The sequence below is a fragment of the Rattus norvegicus genome, chromosome 15 (assembly GCF_021556685.1).
Source record: "Rattus norvegicus strain SHRSP/BbbUtx chromosome 15, alternate assembly SHRSP_T2T, whole genome shotgun sequence".
Classification (NCBI taxonomy): domain Eukaryota; kingdom Metazoa; phylum Chordata; class Mammalia; order Rodentia; family Muridae; genus Rattus; species Rattus norvegicus.
This window is the reverse complement of record NC_141548.1, coordinates 37,242,517-37,266,506: the sequence shown is the minus strand read 5'-3', so window position 1 is coordinate 37,266,506 and position 23,990 is coordinate 37,242,517. Positions and strand designations below refer to the sequence as shown.

The 23,990-nt window shown below is 38.0% G+C and overlaps 1 protein-coding gene across 6 annotated transcripts in view; it reads right to left on the bottom strand.

The window, feature by feature from the left end:
* Cab39l (calcium binding protein 39-like) overlaps nt 1–23,990 on the bottom strand; it is a 103,716-nt gene that overhangs the window by 49,567 nt on the left and 30,159 nt on the right. For 2 of the 6 annotated variants that reach the window (XM_087585257.1, NM_001011917.1), the window contains 2 exon segments: nt 4,645–4,786; nt 2,233–2,397 (listed from right to left, as the gene is read on the bottom strand). In XM_087585257.1, coding sequence (XP_087441383.1) covers nt 2,233–2,397; nt 4,645–4,755 — 276 coding nt within the window. In that variant the 5' untranslated portion in view covers nt 4,756–4,786. 6 annotated transcript variants of the gene reach the window in all.

The following is a 23,990-nucleotide window of genomic DNA, read 5'->3' as shown; positions in this document are numbered from 1 at the left end:
CTAAATCGCTCTGTGGGCAAACATGATTGCTACTCAAGTCTGACAAACTGAGTTCTATCCCAGAAAGGAAAAGAGAATCAACTTGTAAAGGATGTTGTCTAATCTCCACATGTGAGCCATGTTACTCGTGCCCCTGCAAACACACACACCGCTACCACCCCTAATCCCCCAATAATAATAATGATGATGCTGATAAACAAAAACTTCAAAGGTTATGACAAAACAATTCAGCTTGTATTTCATTTACTTAGAGAATAACTGAAAATACTCTGACATTTTTAAACACTTTGCATTCATGTTTAGTTTTTATAGGATGTAACATATACGTGCACATTTTTTACATGGTTTAATACTGACAGTGATGAGGAGATCTGGGCTAGAAGCTAATTTACTGGCTGTACAATCAGCAGAAGAGGCTGGACTCCAGACATCTGTATCACCGGGTCAAATATTTTCCACTGTGACAAGCTTCTGCTATGTTCTTAAATGCAATCAGAGACACTTAGGTGTATGAACACAATGAAGTGTGCTTTGATCACAGGCACGCCCAGTTCAGACAGGAATGGGATAAGATGGGGGCACAGATGTAGCCAAGCACACGGAAGAGAAGAGACTATGGGCCGGAGAACGTCAGAGAGAGACAGAGTAAGAGAAAGAAAGACAGGGCATCAGAAAGAAGGAATGAGTAAAGTCTGGGTTCTTTGACATCCTTCTCTAGCATACTCTGACTTTAAAATTCCTCCAGTTTTGCTCTGTACATTCTCTGTCTATGTAATCTGTCCAGGGAGCTATGTACTAATAATGCACAGGTCCCTAGAACCCTAACTTTATGTCGGCTCAATTACTGTAATCCATCTCCTTCTACTTGTCTGTGAATAAAGCTAAAAGCAATTTGCTTAAAAACACATTGATGCATAACTCCCATCATGAAAACTGTGGGATATGTTCTACTAGCTGAGCTGCCTTGTCTGGCCTCCGTGGGAGAGGAAGTGACTAGCCTCACAGAAACTTTAAGTGCCAAAGTTGGGGAATACCTGTGTTGGGGTACAGAGGAGAAGGGGAAAGGATTGTAGAAGGGGTGACCAGGAGAGGGACAGTGAGCAGGATATAAAGTGAATTAATAATAATGATGATGATGATGATGATGATGATAATAATGATAATAATAACAACAACAATAAACCAACCTGTCTAACTCCAATCTATGAAAATCAACGAGAAACAAACAGTTACCTGGAACTACGAAGTATACTGGTAGAAAGGAAAAACAGGAAAATAAAATGACTGCTACCTAAACAGTAAATATACAAACCTTCCTATGAATACTAAATAATAATATATAATAACAAAATGCTCATAACATATTTACTGCTTTTATTTTTATGTAAGTTACCTAATTATCGGGTTGGAGATTTAGCTCAGTGGTAGAGCGCTTGACTAGCAAGCACAAGGCCCTGGGTTCAGTCCCCAGCTCCGAAAAAAGAAAAAAAAAGTTACCTAATTATCTAGGTAAATTATCATAAACTGTTTTTAAAATGATGCTAAAACATACTACCAGACTGGTATTTAATAAATTATTGGTTTGGTATAATACATTAATGAGAACATGCTTGATAGATATGGTATCTGAACTCCAGTTCTCCCACTTTAACTTTATGACTTGGGGAAATTACTTAAAATCCTGAATCTTTGGTTCTCTATGTATAACATGGGATGTCTAGAGCCAGAGATGGCTCAGTAAGGGAAGGTTTTAGTGTGGAAGCCTATAACCTGAGTTCAAACTCCTAATCCCACAAGGTGTGAGGAGAGAACACCCCAAGACTGTCTTCTGATTTCCACATATGAAACATGAACACAAACACACACACACACCAAGAAGTGAACACAGTTTAAAGTGGGATGGATGAATAATGAAGTATCTGCCATAAAGGCAGTTCTAAGAGTAAAGTGTGTGCATGAATTATATCTTGTACAGAAATAACTGTTCTCTTTATCTCTTGTGAATGGTGGTAGTCAGTAACCCAGTTACACAACACTTAACCACAGCAAGCCTTTGTGCTGACTGAAAAGGCTTCATGAAAGCTGTGAATGTCATATGTGAACACTGATTGGTCAAGTATGGACACTTATTTATTGCTAAGAACGAGGAGAGACATCAGCATTTGAGGTAAAAAGGGGCTCTCATTGTTTACTCTCGAGAAGCAGGAAGGACAGCCTTGCGCAGGATTTTACCTCAAAGTCTATGAGCTGCAGGTCAGCTATGAGTGTCACCAACAGCCCGCTGCTATAGAGCTCCTGTGCCAGCTGAGCCACTGCTTCTGTGGGGGGCTCCTTGTCCTGTGCTCCACACAGGAGCTCCTTCATCGCTTGCAGAGACTTTGACACTTCTTCTGAAGCCTGGGGACCAGAAAGTGTCAGTGGGTAAAAGAACACAAACACTGAAGCCACAAGTGATATTCATATTTTTGGTAGAAACTAAATAGTAAATGTATTCTTGAACATTAAATTGAGTGTTTTAAGGACATAGAAACTGCTACAAGTCTCAATTTAAGCCTTTTTGCTAAGGTTTTTCAATGCATTCCTACCCTCTTCATCTTCTACAGGTTCAGGCATAAAATCTCAATTTGTCAAATGGTACAAACTTGCACATATTAATCAATTGCAAACAATCATGTTTGTATTTGTAAGACTTAGAGCAGTTACTACAGTTTAGGAACAATATCAAATCCACCGAGGCGGCATGTAGACTAGTGTTGAAGCAGGGGAGGGGTGTGTGAGGAATGACTGCTGATGGTGTGGCTGGGCTTCCTTTGGGAATGGGAGATCTGTTCTCAAATTAGATAGTGGTGATGGTTACACAATCTTGTGAATTGTAAAAACCCAGAGTTGAGAAATTATATATATGGTATGAAAAATACATTAAATTCCCTCATTAAAAATACAATTGACAAAAGAAGACTAATTTAGTTAGCAGTTTGTATTTCTATTTGTAAAACAGTGTATTTTAGTTGACTTTCCATTGTAGTATGACAGTAATCAAAATGAGATGAAAATGCACGTGGTAAGACAAATGAGAAGAAAATAACTTGTGTCAGCATGGCACTACTTTTTAAAAGGCATTTCTCAAATTCTTTAGCTTATTACAGGCTTAAGAATAATTATAAAGAAAGCTCTCTGCTAACACAAATCCAAGTCAAGAGACCATATTTTCAGTACCCTGTCACCTTGAGTGTGCCTTTTTACCATACACAAAAATGACAATTTGTATCTTGAATGTCCCCCAAAGGTGCATGTGCTTTGTGGGGCATTCTTAGAGTGGTAGGACCTAATGGGAGGCCTCTTCTCCAGTCACTGGGAAGATGCTTTGGAGTGAGACTGTGGGATGGACCACATCATCTGCTTTTTTTCTGTCCTTTTCCATCCCAGTGGCAAGCCGTGTCCCATGCTCCCCACATGATGTCCCTACCAGAAGCCGCAGAGCAATGAGGCCAGCTGAGCACACACTCAAGTTTCTAAAACCCTAAGGACAAATCAACTATCCCTTTTTATAAGCTGAAAATCTCCCGTATTTGGTTATACTATCCATAGCAATGATTGTTTTAGTTTTCTCTACTTTCTGCCTTTGTCTTACATCACTGCAGTGAGCCCCTCCAACTCTGAAACTCAAAGAAGACTTGCTCCCCTTCATGCAATGCTCCTTTTACTCAGTTTCATCAGTGGAGCTCATCTGTGTGGCTGCATGGAGGCAGCAGTTCAAGTGCCACATCTCTATTGCTCCACTCATGGGTCCTATGGTTTGTACATTTGCAAGCTGTTCTCATTGAGAAGCTGTGAACTACAACGCAGAGCACATTCTCACACTTCACCTGTGTGCATGTGCAAGGATGTGTCGGATACCGCCAGTGGGATTATAGTATGCACATGTGCATGTGCTTTGTCACTTGCAATGATCACAAGAAGTGCTTGTGCTATCAATTCTTGTCAACGTTGCTATGAATGTGATGTAGGTTTAATTGGCCTTTTCCCAATTATTAATACAAACTAGGCAGTATTTTGTTGTTGTTGTTGTTTGCTATTTAAATTTATACATACTTTATGAGGGTTATTTTTAGTTCCTATTTGAATCAAAATTTGACTCAGTATCTTAATGAATAGGAGAATCAGAACAAGACATTTCTTCAGTTCCTTAGGACTATGGCTTTATCACATACTTGGACAGAGCATAGTAGGACTCTAAGGTCTTTTTTATAACAGGTCATCTTGAGTCTAGTCACTGCAGAGAGAACCAAATATGTAGGACTTAAAATTCTTTCAAAAGGATATACAGAAGCCACTTCCCACGCCCATGAGGAAGTCTTTGGTCAATGTGAAAGGAATGTGTGCCAGTTCTTTCTTTCACATCACTGTAACTCAATATAATAATAAAGCCCAGAGATCTTGAAACTCTGAAGTCTACAGAGATGTGGGGTAGGCCAGAGGCTCAAAACCAAAGGTTCAGTACAACAGACCCAACAGTCACCAGCTGTATAAAACTGCAACAACCTATGTAACAACAGGGGCCACACTGAACAATTCTTCATTAAACTTCCACATGGGCTTCTCCTTGGAAAACACACACTTTAGTAGTTTTGTTTTGAATCATACCTTGTCTGTCTTTTTGTCCTGCTTTTCCAAAATGGCCAGGTTGTCTTTCAGAATTTTGACAATTTCTGCTGGATTTTTGTGTGATTTGCTAAACAAAGGCATTTTTTTCATCTATAAAAATCTCTTCTTCCAATATGGAATGCTAAAAAACAAACAAGCCAAGTTTTTAAAAAAATGCTAACTTTTAACTCCTAACATGTATAATTGTCATATCATGGCACAAAGTAAGTTTTCAGTAATACCTGTTCAATCATTTGAAACATTAAACTGATCAAGTTGAGTTTCAAGTTTGATTATAATTTTAAGTAGATATAAAATATTTTAAGAAAGATTAAAAGCTTCACTTAAAAATAAGGATTGCAGAATTTTATTGAAAACCAAGAATATTTACTTTTAAACCAAGTAGGTTAGGATTCATATACTCTAAGAAAAAAGTAGTATGAAAAAGCATTGTACCAAGTGCTAATAGCAACTCAAGACTGCAGTGTAAAGTCTTAAATCTTCACTGCCATGGTGGAGGTGAAGAGAGCGGGCAAATGTTCAGTTCCAAAGGCTGGGAGCACATGTGACACAGACTAGAGAAATGGCTGTCACTGCCTGACTGCATTAAGAGAAACAAATCTTGTAATGTAATGGAAGGTTCCTTCTAGTAAAAGACTATTCATTAATACTTTATATATTAAAAAATGATAAAATACAGTAAAAGTCTCTATGACTCAAACACTCAGATACGACGATTATCATTGGGAATATATTCCCTGTACAGTTTTTCTATACACACAAAGATATGTTTAAGCAAATCTAGAATAACAGCAAGCATAATATTTGGCAATTTTCTCCACTGTTTTATATTGTAAACAGCATTCTATAGGCATGTTAGTTCTACTCTAATATTTAAATTTTATATTACTCATTATTTATATATGTATAAAATGTGTGTATGGGTGGATTGCGGGCATGTTTATGCCTTAATGCACATGTGGAGGTCAGAGGTCAGTTCTCTTTGACTGTGGATTCTTGACAGAACCTTAGTTATCAGGCTTGGACGCCTGTGTTTCTAGCCATACCATCTCTAGGTCAACAACATTTTTAATAACAATATCACATTATATAAATATATCATCATTTTATTTTATCAGTACCCTTTTGGTAGACAAGAGAGATTTTTTTCATTTTTGCTTAACAATTGACATATTAACAATGATGCAATTAGTCAATGAAAAAATAATATCAAACCTAAAGAACACAGCACTGACAACAGCCCCATCCCCATCCATCCATTCATTTTATGACACTGCACCAAATCCCTCATCTCACTAGATTCCTACCTATTTCCAGTCTTTTTCCAGAATTTCTGCCACATTTGAATCCAACCAAAAATTCTTTCAAGTAACAAAACCAGTATCTGTTACCTGTGATCAAGAATTGCAATATAAGACATAATTTAAATAGAACTCAAAACAACTGGTATGAACTCGATGATAAACATTTCATGCATTCAGAAGAGACCCCTCAATGCAGGCTGGAATGTATGAGGTGAATTTATTAACTCTAAGTCCAAAAAAAAAAGTTTGCACATGCAAACGAAATAATCAAATACCTAAAATACATAAACATTAGAATTTTAAGATATGAAATGCATGTATAATCGATCTCGTTCTCTATACAGTCTTAGCTCACCAATATAATGAACTAGAACACTAAGAATTTCAACTAGGGATTTTTCTGGACCTTAAAGGAGTACAAATTATCCTATGGTGTAATATAAATGATGTGTAAGTCCAATGACCATGTCTCTGTGTGGTTTCTCTGCATCAGTATAATTCAAATGCTAATTTGCTGCAATTTTAAACATTTTCAGGACTTCTTGTATTTCTCAACTTTCGCTTGCCTGTTGGTATATATATTTACTCACTATACAAGTAATGTTTCATTAGATTTTATATAGAAACAGGAAGTCACGTGTATGGCGTGTGCGCGCGCGTGTGCGCGCACACACACACACACACACACACACACACACACACACTCACTCTAATGAGGAGTGAGGAAGAAGCTAAGCAGGAGGAGGGAGATAAAAGAAAGATGTGGGGTTGCATATTATCAAATTACCTGATATGCTTAAGAGAGAGTATCTTTATAGAATCCAGTACTCTGTACAATTAACATGTAACAACAACAACAACAACAACAACAACAACAGAAAATAGAAAGCTACTCTCCAAAATCCAAAATAGTAAAGGAACTTCTGCTTGAGAGGATTTAGGAAAACAAAGAATGGAAGTCAAGCTCTGCACAGGAACTTTGGTTATTAGCAGAATTTTGAACCATGAATAAGCAAAACCCCCACTGCTCTTTGGAACTCTGGACTACGGAAAAAGCAGACACTTGAGATACAAGGGGAGGGTGCAATAGCACAGTGCCACACAGCACCTCTTAGCATAGTACCCTTTTTGGAAATATTTTCATATCTTAAGTGTACCAATGGCTGAAATAAATGCAATTATCAAATTCATTTAATAACATTTTACAATTGCCTGAAACTTTGAGGGAAATCAAGACACCCTCAAATCATACAGCTTCATCCCCCAGGACCCTAGCAAAATAAGGCAGAGGCTTCCTGCACGCTTATTTCTCTCTTATCAAGATTGGCCAGGCCATCCACTTTCAGCCTAGATACCTTCCCCTTTGCATACAAACTTGGTTGCCAATTTTACTTTCTGGACACTGCTTGATAAATGACTAGTTCACCTAGTCAGTCCCACTGCTCACTTAAAAATGAGCTAGCGATTGACTTAGAACACTCACTACATAAATCCAAGCTCAGGCGAGCATGTGGCTTGGTTGCCAAGCAAGTAAGTACAAGGCCTCTCCGTTCACTGCCAGTAAACAATACTTTCATTCCCACCTAGTTTTGATGAATGGACTACATTCAGAAATTAATATTCTTGACTATCATTTTGCTATTTTAAAATAAAAATGCCTCTTAAATTAAGTCAGAAAAGGTTAAATAATGACAATGCTAACATTTTAAAATCTAGATGATGGCAACGGATATTAAAAGTGCATAATATCATATCTGTATGCATACTTAATAGCAATATGAAGAAAACAGAGTGTTACCCCATATGAAACAACAGCAGAGAGGGAGTGGAATAAGTCAGACACAACAAAAGGGAACATGGAACAGAATCGCAATAGCAAAGGATGCAATGGCTTATACTTCATATAAAGACAAAAAATATTTAAACCCTATCACTTAAAGGGCCTTTCTAATAAAAATTAATGATAAAATACAAACTTAAGTTTGTCTTATAGCTTTGAAAAGAAACAAATAATCATCTTTCAATACACATCCCAACAGAATGACCTTTTAAAAAACAACAGCAATCCAAAAAAAAAAAAAAAAATCCTAGGACTGGTCAGACCCATCCACCCTCACAGGACCATGAGAAAATAGATATGGTTCTGGGAAGAAAAATTTATATAGCATCACAATTAAGTCTCTAACACATTATTTCTGTACACACAGATTATATCCATATATCTATACATATAAAGCCAAAAAGATTTAATAGAATCAAACCGACAAATAGCTCAACAGAACTAATGCTGAAACTCAGAAATGGCTCTTGAAAGGAAGCCTTTATGCTGTTGGCAGGATGTGTGAGAGGGTGTAAATCTACAATTATAATTCATTCCTATGGGAATAACTAACAATAAAAAAGAATCTAAAAAGTTTAAGAAGAAACCACCCCAAATATCTCCAAGAAAAGAATAGCAATTCTGACAGAAGAAGAAAGAACTGAATCAGAGAACAACTCTGGAGCTATTTCATTCCTGTTCTGGTAACACGAGCCTACCCTGTGCCGTACTCCAACCCAAGGAAGGGTGGGATGGCCTCCTGAGCAGAGCCATGCATTCACTACAGTGGGCACCACAATTAGGTCACAAATGTATTATGACACAGCTAATCAAATACAGAAGGATGAAAGAACGCTGTTGGTGAGGATATCATAGAAGGGAACTCCAGTACACTGGTAGGGGAGATATAAATTGCTATAACTAGGACAAGAAGTGGTGTGGAGGTTCTCAAAAAGTTACTGGTAGAATTACCAACTAGTTGGTCAATGTTTTCATTTCAGGAGACATTTCCAAAGGGACTGAACTCAACGTGTACAGGGAAATCTGCATCCCATGATCACTGCAGCGTTGTTCACACAGTTAACTCCCATAACTAACCTATGTCTCCTGTGGGTGAATAAAGACATACCACGGAATGTTAATTGGCCTTAAAAGGAGGAGTGAGATCGCTCACAGGGTAAATCGCTCACTGTGCAAGCCTGGTGACCTGAGTTCAATCCCTAGAACCCATGTAAAGGCAGGAGGTGAAAATCAATTCCACAAACACTATCTGCTGTGGAACGCACGCAAGACACACACACAACCAAAGGGAAGTGGGTCATGCCTCTTGTGACAACATTTATGACTCATTATTGAAATAAACAAAGCACAGAAAGACAAATATTCTAAAAGAACTGCCAAAGGTAGGGAACTGGGCGGAAAGAGAACAAGCAGTTGCTAAGGATTGCACAAAGATGAGTATCTGTTGGGTATACGCCAGTAGTACAGCTGGCTCTTAGGTAGAACTATTTCCAATTTTCTGAGGAACCAGCAGATTGTTTTCCAAAGTGGTTGTACCAGCTTGCAATCCCACCAACAATGGAGGAGTGTTCCTCTTTCTCCACATCCTCGCCAGCATCTGCTGTTGCATGAGCTTTTGATCTTAACCATTCTGAATGGTGTGAAGTAAAATCTCAGAGTTGTTTTGATTTGCATTTCCCTGATGATCAAGGAAACTGAACATTTCTTTAGGTGCTTTTTGGGCCATTCGAGATTCCTCAGTTGAGAATCTTTGTTTAGCCTTGTACTCCATTTTTTAAATAGGGTTAATTGGTTCTCTGGAGTCTAACTTCTTGAGTTCTTTGTATATTTTGGATATTAACTCTCTAACAGATGTAGGGTTGGTAAAGATCTGTAGGTTGGTGTTTTGTCCTATTGACAGTGTCCTTTGTCTTACAGAAGCTTTGCAGTTTCATGAGGTCCCATTAGTCGGTTCTTGATCTTAGAGCCTGAGCCATGTTCCACTATGTTCATAGCAGCCATATTTATAATAGCCAGAAGTTGGAAACAAACCATTCTGAGATGTCCCTCAGCAAAAGAATGGATACAGAAAATACACTATTACCCAGGGGAGTACTACTCAACTACTAAAAGCAATGACTTCATGAAATTGCAGGCAAGTGGATGGAACTAGAAAATATCCTGAGTGAGGTAACCCAAAAGGACACACATAGTATGTAATCCCTGATAAGTGGATATTAGCCCAAAAGCTCAGAATACCCATGATACAACTCACAGACCATATGAAGCCTAACAAGAAGGAAGAACAAAGTGTGGGTGCTTCAGTCCTACTTAGAAGGAACAAAAATAATCATGAGAAGTAGAGGGAAGGATCTGGGGGAGAGAAAAGGGAGGAGAAAAAGGGGGAGGTAGGATCATGTATGGGAAGAGACAGTAGAGAAGTCCAGAGGGTCAGGAAAATGAATAGAAATATGTAGCAGTGAGGGGTGGGGAACTGGGGAAGAGCCACTAGAAAGTCCCATGCAAGAGGCTCCCAGGAGGCGGATGACATTAGCTGATATAGCCAACAAAGTGGAGACAGATCCTGTAGAGACCAACTCTAGTCTATAGGCACGGGTCCTAGTTGAGGGATTGGTCTACTACCCATCTCAAAAATTTTAACCCAGAATTGTTCCTGACTAAAGGAAATGCAGGGACAAAAATGGAGCAGAGACTGAAGGAAAGGCCATCCAGAGACTGCCTAACCTTGTGATCTATCCCTCTGCAGACACCAAACCCCAACACTATTGCTGATGCCAAGATGTGCTTGCTGACAGGAGCCTAGTATAGATATCCTCAAGAGGCTCTGCTAGCACCTGACCATTACAGATGCAGATTCTCACAGCCAACCACTGGAGTGAGCCCAGGAACTCCAATGGAAGAGCTAGGGGAAGGACTGAAGGAGCTGAAGAGTACTTCATTCCCATAGGAGGAACAATAATATCAACTAACCAGACCACCCAGAACTCCCAGGGACTAAACGACCAACCAAAGAGTATACATGGGTGGGTCCACGACCATAATATAGCAGAGGATTGTGTTATCTGGCATCAATGGAAGTGAAGGCCCTTGATCAGGTGGAGGCTTAATGCCCCAAAGAAAGGGAGTGCTAGAGAGGTGAGAAGGGAGTGGATTGGTGGGTGGAGAACCCTCTTAGAGGCAACGGAGACTGGGGATGGGATAGGGGGCTTACAGAGCGGAGACTGGGAAGGGGAACAACATTCAAAATGTAAATAAATAAAATAACCAATAAAAAATTGCAGATAGAAGGAATCAATTATTAGATACAGTACTATAGAATGACTAAGAGTAGTAAAAAATATAGTCTAGTCTGAAACTGAAAATAAAATTCTTCAATAGTACTTTCCCTTGTTGGCACTTTAAGATAAATGAAATAATATAGTCTAATATATGAAAGTTATTTTACTATAATACCTCATTTATTTAATAACAAATTATAGTTTTAATGCTCTAAGTTAAATGGTTAGATAAATAATTTAAATAAAATATTTTCATTTTTATCAATTTTAATTATGTTTATGCATGTAGGTCTGTATATAAGAGAAGTATTTGAGAAAACAGAGGCATTAAGGCCTTCTGAAGTCCTTGGAGTAACTTCAGCCTTTATGGGTGCAGGGAACAGAGCACCCATCCCTCACAAGAGAAGTAAGCGTTCTTACTGCTGGGCCACCCAGCCCTGAGATAAACCCTTTCTAAAGAAGTGGAAAGCAGTGCCCAGTCCCATCAACCCTCTAGGAAAAGGTCAAACAAAGGTCAGACTAAACAAGCGCTTTCTCTTGCACCCTAATGGATAACTGTGCCCCAACTGATCTGTCCTCCAGGTCCTCTCTATTCTTGATTATTTATGATTATAAACATTACTGTATCACATATTCTTTTGAATGTCTGCTTACACATTTGGGTCAGGGTTTCTATGGTGCAGTGGTGTCAACAGTTTTCTTGACTGGAAAGTCTACATAGTAAGAAAATGTCAATTATTTCTAAAATTCATAGTTCGATATAGTTCTAATCACAGGTTAAAAAAATACTAACTGAATTTATTTATTTATTTATTTATTTATTTATTTATTTAATTAATTAACTTGAGTATTTCTTATATACATTTCGAGTGTTATTCCCTTTCCCAGTATCCGGGCAAACATCCCCCTCCCCCCTCCCCTTCCTTATGGGTGTTCCCCTCCCAACCCTCCCCCCATTGCCGCCCTCCCCCCACCAGTCTAGTTCACTGGGGGTTCAGTCTTAGCAGGACCCAGGGCTTCCCCTTCCACTGGTGCTCTTACTAGGATATTCATTGCTACCTATGAGGTCAGAGTCCAGGGTCAGTCCATGTATAGTCTTTAGGTAGTGGCTTAGTCCCTGGAAGCTCTGGTTGCTTGGCATTGTTGTTCATATGGGGTCTCGAGCCCCTTCAAGCTCTTCCAGTTCTTTCTCTGATTCCTTCAACGGGGGTCCTGTTCTGAGGTCAGTGGTTCTAGCTGAATTTATTAATGAATAACAGTAAGCAATGAAGACAGTCAGACTTGGCTTTTCTATACTTTTGCAAATGTAAACTGAAATTGGGACCCTCGGGACATTCTAAGCTTGTTTTCTACCATTGTGCTTTTCCCACAGCCCAGTAACACATCTGAAAAACATTAGCAACAAAAGAATGACTGGAAAGGGCAATGAACTACTGAGTGACAGTGACATCAGAAAACACACAGGTGAGTGAGAAAATAGCAGAGACATATGTGAATACGGACACACCTCTGTAATCTTAGAAGCAATGAACAGCTCTTGATGAAAAGGCAGGGGGAGGAGGGTGTAACAGCTTGGTGACAGAGTGCTTGCCATTAGGGGGCCAGAGTTCTAATATCCCCAGAGCAGCAAAACAAAGAACTTTGAGAAAAAGACTGCAAAGTCAATATAACTACAAATATACTACAATTACAAAAATTTTGAATTTCTATACATAAATAATTAAAACGCAGGCAACAAGAGAATTCTGTCATAGGAATTCTAAAGCAAATTGGCTAGCACTGCTCCTAAAGAATACCAGCCAAGCACCATGGTGCAGGCTGAAGGGGGTCATGAACTCAAGCCCAGTGTGCACTTCATAGCAAGTCACTAAAGGTTAACCAATTAAAACTCAGTATCTCTGAGAAGAAAAAAAAAACACACACCAGATAATTAACTCATACATAACAGAAAAAGACAGAAGAAATATAGTTATCAAACACTATAGATAATGTTTAAACATTTTCTTTAATTTAAAACTGACCTAAAAGCTGGGTGAGGTGGTACATACTTGAAACTTGAATGATGGGAAACTAGAGGCTGGTGGATCCCAAGGATTGCTGGCCGTCCAGCCTAGCCTAATTATTGAATCTCAGGTCCAAGTGAGAGACCCATTTCAACAAGGTTGGCAGCCATTCTTGAGGTACACCTCAAGCTGTCCTTTGGTTTCCAAATGTACATGTGTGCATGTGTATCTGCTCACATACATGCACTATAACACACATGTGTGCACACAGAGTTATAGAGTTAATAGTGGCAGCCTCTGGGTAGTACAGTCAAACTATTTAATGACTGGCAAATGGAAACACTTTTCATATAGTACCTCGATTTACTAAGCTTTTAAAGTTCACACTGTGGAATCCTGACCTCCCATCCTTTGATGCCACTAGCTAACTATAATTTCTTTGGCTTTGGAATTTCATGAAAAGTGGTACTTGGCCCAGGTTCTAGAGAAAAAGCCAAAAAGATCATTAAGCTCCGGGGCCAGTGAGCACAGGCAGAGACAGTGTAGTGTATTTGGCAGCACTCCTAACTCGAATTTGAGAGCCACTAGAGATGGCCTGTGTCAGTCATCTGAGCAATTTAAATGAAATTGGGGGTATGTGAGACATTGAATGTCCTTGTTGGTATCTTACTTCAGATATCTCAAAGGTATAAATGGCTTTCTTGGGTGGTTAGTGAATATTTTAGACCTTTTTTTCTCACTCCCAGTAATTTGAAGGGAGTGAAAAATCTATCTCTGAAGTAAAAAGAAATCTCTGGAATTGAACATTCACAAAAGCATTTATGTGACCTCAACTGCCAGCTTGTTCATTAAAAAACTCAAAACATACTTTTAAATTTAAAAATTTTAAAACATAAGTTTCTTTTTCAATCAAGATGGGACCATTTCCAAGATTCTCACGGCTTGTAACTTAAAGCACGTGTCTGTGTAACCATGTGTGTGCATGTGCACATGTGTAGGAGACTGGGAACCGAGCTAGGGTTGTTGGGTATGCTAGACCGGTGCTCTCCTACTGAGTTCCAGCCCCAGCCCCAAACAAATCCAAGGGTCTGTGTTTGCTGCTTTAGCAGTGTTGGAGATGGAGTTGTGGCTTCAGCAGACTCCTCTGACATATACCCCCGTCTTCCACGTGCGCCCTTCTTAAACATGCTCAACATAAGCCCATCACCACATTTAAAAAGTATATCAGTAAGTTCCAAGGGTTGATAATTTTATCTGTATTCTAAAATACTTGTAGTAAAAAGACATAAATGGCAAATGACTAAGCATATAAAGATTTGCTTTTAAATTCAATGACAAGAAGTTTACATCATGAGTATACACAATGCCAGTGCTGACTGAATTGTTCTTTTAAAATTCATAAATTTGGGGCTGGAGAGATGGCTCAGCGGTTAAGAGCACTGACTGCTCTTCCAGAGGTCTTGAATTCAATTCTCAGCAACCACATGGTGGCCCCCAACCATGTGGGATCCATGTAATGGGATCCAATGGCATCTTCTGGCGTGACAAAGACAGTATACTCACATACATAAAACAAATAAATACATCTTTAAAAATTTCCTAAATTTGATTAGATGTGAATTTTAAAACTGAAAAGTACATCTAAAAGTTCTATTTGCTATATCGAAGAATACTCCCACCAAAACCAAAACTGAGAGTTGCTGTCACATAGATAAATTACTAAATGTATCACTATAGTTAGATTTGTCACAGCACCAAGTTATCATATATGGCAAAATATCTTCCAACTTTATTTCAATATTTAAGTATTCTTCCCAATATTATTAGAAACCACAATGGAATTTTTTCCTTTAAAACTGACAGACAAAAATGAAAATCAGCAGACTATTGATCAAGTATGAAAAACGATTTCACAGATAATTCTTTACTCTAAAGCAGTGTCTCTCAACCTTCCTAATGCTGAGACCCTTTAATATAGTCCTTCATGTTGTGGTGACCACAACCATAATTTTCATTGCTCTTTCATAAATGTAATTTTGCTACTGTTACGAATCATAATGTAAATATCTGTGTTTTACTACGGTCTTAGATAACCCTTGTGAAAGAGTCATTTGGCTCTCCAAAAGATGTCCTGACCTATAGGTTGAGAACTGCTTTAGAGGTCCAACTGATTTGAATGATCTCCTTCCTCTGATCTCTTTGCTGCTAAGATTATAGGCGTGTGCACCAGGCCTGGCTTGACTTAGTCTTTATATGGTTTGTTTTAACAACAGTGTCTGAAGGAAAGAGACATTTTCTAAAACGGAATAATTTACACAGAAACAGAAAACTTGTTAGAAATGTCTTATGAATTCTCATTGATTTGACATGTTTGTCAAACTTACATGAGAATAAAAAGTCTTTTGTAAGAGAGACTTGTGTCTTTTAGTAACTATGTTTTTTCTCCAATGTACTATATAACATAAATTTAAAAAATTATGTGAGGTTAGAAAGAAATAAAACCACTAACATTTTTACTGTGAGTTTAGGAACTTACTATTGTTCCAGAAAATCCAGGAACTTCATTTATTAGGTTCACAGTAACATTTCTGCTGATAGCTACAACCATTTCCAGGAGTGAAAATATTCTACATCAGTTAACTATGAATGATTATTAATGAAGTGATATTTTATAATAGAGTTTCACAATCTCAATTTATGGTAGACATCTGTAGTTAAGTCAGTGTGTTCCCAAGCAAGTTAGCAATAATTGAAAGCATTCAGGTTCACTGAAATTCTCAAATGGTTTCCTTTGTAACAGAGTAACTGAGGGCTGGTAAGATGGCTCAGGAAAAAAATGTGTTTGCTGCTAAACCTGATAACCACAGTTCAATCTGTGAAATCTAAAAGGTAGAAGAAAAGAACCAATAACCTCAAGTTATCCTCTCTCCTTTATACTCATCTCACTCTCTCTCTCTCTCTCTCTCTCTCTCTCTCTCTCTCTCTCACGCACGCACGCACGCACGCACGCACGCACGCACGCACGCACACAATCACACTAGTATTTTCAATCTTCACTAAGCACTACATAGTGTGCATGACACTGCATTTGGTTATTTACTGTTCTTAGCAATAGACCGGCTCGTAGGTATACTACAAAAACAATTACTTCACAGCATCCTAAGCTCTGCACTTATCTACTGTCAGTCTATAAAAATACTACCAAGAAGTATAGACACAAAAGTAATTCAGCTGAAGCTACATCTTACTCAATATACGCCCACAACAGACTTAGGTGTTTTGGCTGAGATATTAATATAATCTTTTGACTTTCCAAATAGGAAGCTACTTTATTAGTCTCTGCTGGAAACGTAAGTCACAAAGTTAGAAAGTATGATTTCTCACTTACAGATTGTAAAGATTTCTGTTTAAGCCAATTATTTTAATTACCAGTGCAAAAGTATGACTGTAATATACATGTTAATATGGTTATAATGGATTTTTTTTCTTTTAAAAACAATGGGCTAGTCTCTCTAAGTGACAAAATAAGTAAGTATGTAAGTATATATGTATGTAAGTATGTATGTATGTATGTATGTATGTATGTATGTATGTATATGCATACAACAGGAAAGTGTCCCAATCTATATTATTTTAATAAGTATTAAGACTCTATTATATGCCATTTGGGATTACTCAAAATCACTACTTTTACATTATTCTAGAACAGAATGAAGAAAGGGTGATCCAAGTAAGTGTCACCTACAGCCACTCATTGTCTCACTGAGCGTGTCACTTCGACGGCACTGCTAACTTTCGTGTTTTGTGTATAGCACTTTGAAGGACTTTTCAGGACCAATCTAACTGAACTGGATAGATAAACTCGGAAAAAGTTAATCTGGATTTTTGCACACAGGCCACATTTCTTCGTATTGCCCCTAGTACACCTATCGAACAGACAGTCCCTTTGAGCTGACAGCTGAATGTGCTCATGTAGTCGCCATTCTGAACACACACATACTCTGAACTCCTCTGCTCACTCAAGTCTGCCACACACATACACCAGTCTTTTCTTTCTGTCTTATAAGTTAGCACCACTCTGTCTTATTTTCATTTCATAATTCAATTAATTCACTTCAGGCCATCTCTTTCTCGTAATGGAAACTCTATAGCCCTAAAGCCCCTACACTTTTTGGGGAAAATTTGGAAAAGCTTCTGCCGCTCCCTCCCTCCGTCCCTCTCCTTCCGTCCTACTTCTCACTTTCTCTCTTTGTGGTGGTGGTGGGGAAAAGTATTTGTTTTATGTAATACATGGTCAAGCATGTGTATGTATGTGCAAGTGGCTATGCATATAGGTGTGCATGCTAGCAGAGGCCAAAAAGTTAATGTTAAGTATCCACTTTATTTTACCAAGACAGAGTTTCTCACTGACCCTGGAGTCCAGCAATTCAATAAGACCAGCTGGTCAGTGAGCTTTGGAATCCTATCTTCACTACCCAGCACCTGTACTGCAGGGTGTACTACCATACCTGGACTTTTTAGAAGGGAGTTAGGGTAGCAAACACTGTACTGACTGAGCCATCTCCCAGCCTATCCATTCCATTTATGTATTTAGAAGCAGGCCAGTCCTCAGGTAAAAACTCTTATCAGGTGCCTACTATGTGCTACTCAATATATCAGAACTGGTTGCAGAGAGAAGTAAAGGCTAGAAAGGTTCCTATACCAAGGGAAACCTAACAGCGATGTCAGATTGAACACTATGTAAATTGCAACCAACTCCGGAAGTGCCTAAGAATCCATTTAAGCATCCTTCTGAATGCACTGCGCTTATATTACACCTCTTCCCTAAGCACTGATAGGCAGCAGAAACAAGTCTTTCTCATGGTTGTTTCAGACTTAGTTTTGACACTAAAACTGATTTTCTAATCTCTCTCAAGATGGCAATGGTCTTTCTGTAGTGTAAATATTATACTCAACCTATAATAAAAACTTAGCAGCTACTCGATAAATTATTTTTCAAGGAAATGGGTTCTTACCCTCAATAGTCTGCTCACAAATGAACTTACGGAATATAATGTTTGTGAAGTGGGATGCCTCCTTCTTTCTTTCTATATTTACATTACTGTGGGCTTAGGAAAGGGTAACACTAGCAAATTACTAAAGCAACCCCTTAAATACTGTCAAGTTTAATGTAAATTTTCCATCCATCTAAGGATGGAGTATTGGTATACTGACTTTAGTGTATGACAGTGTTCAGAAGTTTCCACAGATCGACTGAGTTCTTATACATAAATCAACAAACCGGAGGAAAATAAGCCACAAAACAAAACCTGTTCTACAGGCTTCTGTACCCACAGAGGACGGATGGGAGAAGCAAGGCATTTTATGTTCAGGCTCTAAGCCTGCCATGTGATTACTGGCTCTTTGCACTTTTCATTTTAATTAATTTTTTTCTGCCTTAAAAAGACTCACTTGAATCAATAACCGAAGGCACGTATTTCTTGAGGCTAGTACAGGGCAGAGTGGAAACTTTGCTCAAAATAGCTATCTTTATGTAATGAGTCTACTTAAGAGTTAACAAGGCACTCGTCCTTCTACAGAACAACGGTCACATACTTTCTATGCATGCTTTGAATAGAAAACATGCTTATACCTGAATATATGTAGTTGTAGAGAGTAGCCTATTAAAGATTACACAAATGAAGCCTTTATTGGAATGCAAATGAATTTAGTGAGAATTTACTTCCTTTGCTCTTTTATGCATTTCTAGTTATATTCTCTGCAAGAGAACCTGGCATCACTGTAAGAAATAACTGTTTAATTCCTGTAGCTCAGAAATGTATATACACTCATCTTACATCAATTGTGAATTTTATATGTAGATTATCTCCTTTTTATTTTTCTTACAGAACTTTAGAGAAACCAGGAATCACTTTGGATTTCATAGTAGCATTTAATGTTTAAATCATATGCACTTTCAGTTAATGTTTATATGCACTTTCAGTTAAGGCTAGCAATGCTTTAAGGTGAATTATGGCTGAATGATACTTAACATTCACATGCGTGCCTGTGTGTGCATGTCTGTGTGTGCGTGTGTCTGTGTGTGTGTATGTATGTGTGTGTGAGATGAGTATAAAGGAGAGAGGATAACTTCATAATAACTTATAATATCAAACACCATAAGAATAGCTTTAAATTTATTGATAATATACTTTCAAATTGCCAAGCACTTTGAAGAAAAACATGAAAAACAGTATATTGCCACTATTTTATTTTTGGAAACTGTAAATTAAAACCCATTTCAAAAATAAGATATTTGGCGGACACAAAATAGTTGGTAAGGATTCAAGTGCCTTAGGCAACAGAGAAGTATTGTTTTGTACATGTTTTTTTTTTTTTCAAACTTCTCCTAGTAACAGCAGTTCATTATGCAGAGAAACGAGGCGACAGTCTAATTTAAAATGAATATAAGCATAACTGTAGAATTCAACTGTACCTTATTAATTCATTTTCCTCAACCCAAACCAATACAGATAATCTTGTGATACTCACCCCGGGCTAATGAAACTCCCAGCTTGTTTAAGCAACAATAAGCAGACCCATGGTGAGGTGCTGAAAACAGCTCTTTTCTCAAGTTCAAAACACTTTAGATGAAGTAGCCTTTATCTTCCATTTAATAAAGGATGCCTCCTCCTACTCACATGTGCCAGAGAAAGACTTAGCACAATTCCGTCTTGACTTTCTGACTCTGAGGAGTAACAGTTACCACCGGAAAACGTTAGCAGAAAAGATCACTTGAACACTCACAGAGAGCTGCAGTAAATTTCCACTCTGCTTGCTCTCAGATTCCAAGCCTTGCTTGTCTCTTAATCTGTCATAGGCAGTTCTGTTTCTGGTCAAACCAGCTTGCTGATTCGTTCTCTCCCTGTCTACACGGGGTGTGAGATCCACACCACACAGTCACAGCTCCTCCTTCTCCCTCCCTCTATTGTGTAACATTACAAGATGCCTGTAAAGCAATTAAGCAGAGGCAAAATTAATTCTTGGACAAAAAGAAAAGTCTAAAAATAAACAAAAGAAAAATTTGATATAACTTCTCCCCCTTTAAGTCTCAAACCAATTCCTGGATGGGATTTTGTCAAATGAGTAAGCTGCCTGGACCATCTTGCTTAAAAATAAAAAGGAAGATTCACAGCAACGCTTATTGATGTAATCATAACTGATTCGTCTGCTAATGTGTTGGCTCCTCGGGGAGGATGCACCTCCCTGCTAGGATAAGAAAGTGCAGTGAAGACATATGCAGGCACTACAACTCAACCAAAAAGCCAAGAAGGCAAGGGAAACTTTAGAATGTTGTCATTCAATTTAACAGTGTACTTTTATAAACCGGCAATGAATTTAGTATATTATGTTTTTAAGTACAGATCAACATTTGCAGTCACAATGAGAAAATTGTAAGAACACAGAAAAATACAAACATCAGAAATCTAAATAGAGCCTCTTAATGTTTTATTGCAAACTAGATCCAACTATTTCAATGGAAAGTTTTCTGTCTAAGCCCTTGCGGTCAAGCTCCATTACACCTTTTCAGTGAGACCTGGAAAGGCCACAGAGACCATTTAAAAAAATTCTCACATCTACAAATATATAGTAAAATACCTTAAAATTACAGCTCTTTCTGCAAAGCTTGAAGACTAGGCACTGGGGAGAGTAGAGTGGAAAGGTGGCTCGGATGGTTTTCAGGTTTCCTTGGAATTGCCGTTGCCGGCTATGAGTTACAGCTGAGTGAAGCACGTTCCAGCTTTCAACCCCCAATATGTAACAGGCAGTGACTTTTCTCCTGACAGAGAAAAGTCCAGTTCTGAGTCCAACAGCAGTAGCTATGGGACCCATTACTCATACACTAATCCTTCTCAACAGAAATAATCTAAGAATGTGAGCTCAATTAAAGTGTAAATATTCCCAAAGAGTTGTTTGAATACCTGAAGAAAAAAAATATATATATATATATAAAATTTGGCCTTAAAAAAAGATTCTTGGGCTAGTGGAATGGTTAGGCAGGTAAAGGTGCTTGCCACCAAGGCTGCTGACTGAAACTTAATCTCCAGGACACACATGGCAATGGAAAGAGCTAACAACTGCGAATTGTCCTCTGCTCGCACGCAAAGTGAGGAGTATACGTACACTATGCATAAACAAATGTGATATAAACCTAATGTGGCTCATCTACAGTAGTGACATTGGAATATGATAGGTTTTGTTTTAGTGAGAGGATTCAAATCCAGCAGTTTATGAATATCAGGCAAGTGCTGTGTCACTGAGTTATAATCCCAGGTAAAACAGTTTTCAATTTTAAATATACTATACATAATTATTTGAATATTTCTTAGCAATTAAGAGTAGGTATCATAAAAAAAATTTGATTTCCTTCCTTTCCTTTTCTTTCAAAACAGAACCTCTCTCTGTCTAAGTCAAGTCTGGCCTCGAACTCCTGTCAGCTTCCCTGGTCCAGTTTTATTCTTTTTAAAGGAGACATCAAATGCAAATTATTCTAAACTGATAAGGGTCATTAAGGATCCCGTGACTTGGATATACTCTTAAAAGTCCTACCAAAATGAAAGAATTTCAGATTTCAAGAGTAGTTTTTGGATCAAGTACAAAGTAAATGTTTTAAAGTCCCTTTAAAATCGAAAGGCCTTATAGGAATCAGCAATGTATCTGGAACTCACAGTAGAAAGTCAGATCCACAGGGGATAAGGATACTACTCAATGGCAAAGCACTCACCTAATTTATTCAGCATAGACAAAGATCTAGGGTTCTGTCCCAGACCTAACTGTTCCTCTCACACACAGATACATATGTATATATACAATTAATAAAAAGCCTATTAGATCATAAAGACATCTGTCCTATGTTTCCTAAAACAAAACAAAAAGGAAATGGAATGGGCTTTATTCCATGACCATAGCAATAAAAACAGAAGTTATCTTAAAATTTTCAAAGGATAATTAAATTTCCTTTAAAAAGCTTATTAACACTTGTAATGTAAACAAAAAGAACATTCTTATAAGGATTATTTAGGACTAAAAGCACAGCTGTGGCGACTTGCCTGAGGATATGATAAACAAGGATGGGGCAAATTTTTACTCTTCATTTACATAACCTAAGAGAAAAGCAGCACACAGTAAACACTGTGCTGAAGACATTCCAACTTGGTACAAATCAAATTTTAACCACTGCCTCATCCACAGCAGAAGACCCCAAATACTACAGTAATCTCCCTGAGTAAAGAGCAGTTGAGAATTAAAGAAAGCCTATGCTACTAGAAGCCACCCTATGAGCACCAGACTGGAAGAGAGCAGCATTTGACAAAATTCAACACCCCTTCATGATAAAAGTCTCAGAAAGATCAGGAATTCAAGGCTCATACCTAAACACAGTAAAAAGCAATATACAACAAACCAGTAGCCAACATCAAACGAAATAGAGAGAAACTTGAAACAATCCCACTAAAATCAGGGACTAGACAAGGCTACCCACTCTCTCCCTACTTATTCAATATAGTACTTGAAGTCCTAGTCAGAACAATTAGACTGCAAAAAGAAGTCAAAGGGATACAAATTGGAAAGGAAGAAGTAAAAATATCACTATTTGCAGATGATATGATAGTATACTTAAGTGACCCCAAAAGTCCCACCAGAAAACTACTAAGCCTGATAAATAACTTCAGCCAAGTGGCTGGATATAAAATTAACTCAAATAAATCAGTAGCCTTCCGCTACTCAAAGTATAAACAACCTGAGAAAGAAATTAGGGAAATGACACCCTTCACAATAGCCAAAAATAATATAAAATACCTTGGTGTGATTCTAACCAAGCAAGTGAAAGATCTATATGACAAGAACTTCAAGTCTCTGAAGAAAGCAATTGAGGAAGAACTCAGAAGATGTAAAGATCTTCCATACTCATGGATTGGCAGGATTAATATAGTAAAAATGGTCATTTCCCCAAAAACAATCTACAGATTCAATGTAATCCCCATCAAAATTCCAACTCAATTCTTTATAGAATTTGATAGAGCAACTTGCAAATTCATTTGGAATAACAAAAAACCTTGGATGGAGAAAACTATTCTCAACAATCAAAGAACTTATGGGGGAATCACTATCCCTGACCTCAAGCAGTATTACAGAGCAATTGTTTCTTGATCTCAGAGCATAAGCCATTGGAGTTCTGTTCAGGAAAATTTCCCCTGTGCCTATATTTTTCCAGGCTCTTTCCCACTTTCTCTTCTGTTAGTTTTAGTGTATCTGGTTTTATGTGGAGGTCTTTGATCCACTTGGACTTGAGCTTTGTACAAGGAAAAAAGAATGGATTAATCTGCATTCTTCTACATTTGCTGACCTCCAGTTGAACCAGCACAATTTGTTGAAAATGCTGTCTTCTTTCCATTGGATAATTTTAGCTCCTTTGCCAAAGAATGCAAGCTGGTACAACCACTCTGGAAATCAGTCTGGCAGTTCCTCAGAAAATTGGACATAGTACTACCTGAGCACCCAGCTGTATCACTCCTGGGCATATACCAAAAGATGTTCCAACATGTAACAAGGACACATGCTCCACTATGTTCATAGCAGCCTTATTTATAATAGCCAGAAGCTGGAAAGAATCCAGATGTCCTTCAACAGAGGAATGGATACAGAAAATGTGGTACATTTACACAATGGAGTACCACTCAGCTATTAAAAACAATTAGTACATAAAATTCTTAGGCAAATGAATGGAACTAGAAAATATCATCCTGAGTGAGGTAACCCAATCACAGAAAAACACACATGGTACACACTCACTGATAAGCCCAAAAGCTTGGAATAACTAAGAAAAAATTCACAGATCATATGAAGCCCAAGAAGAAGACCA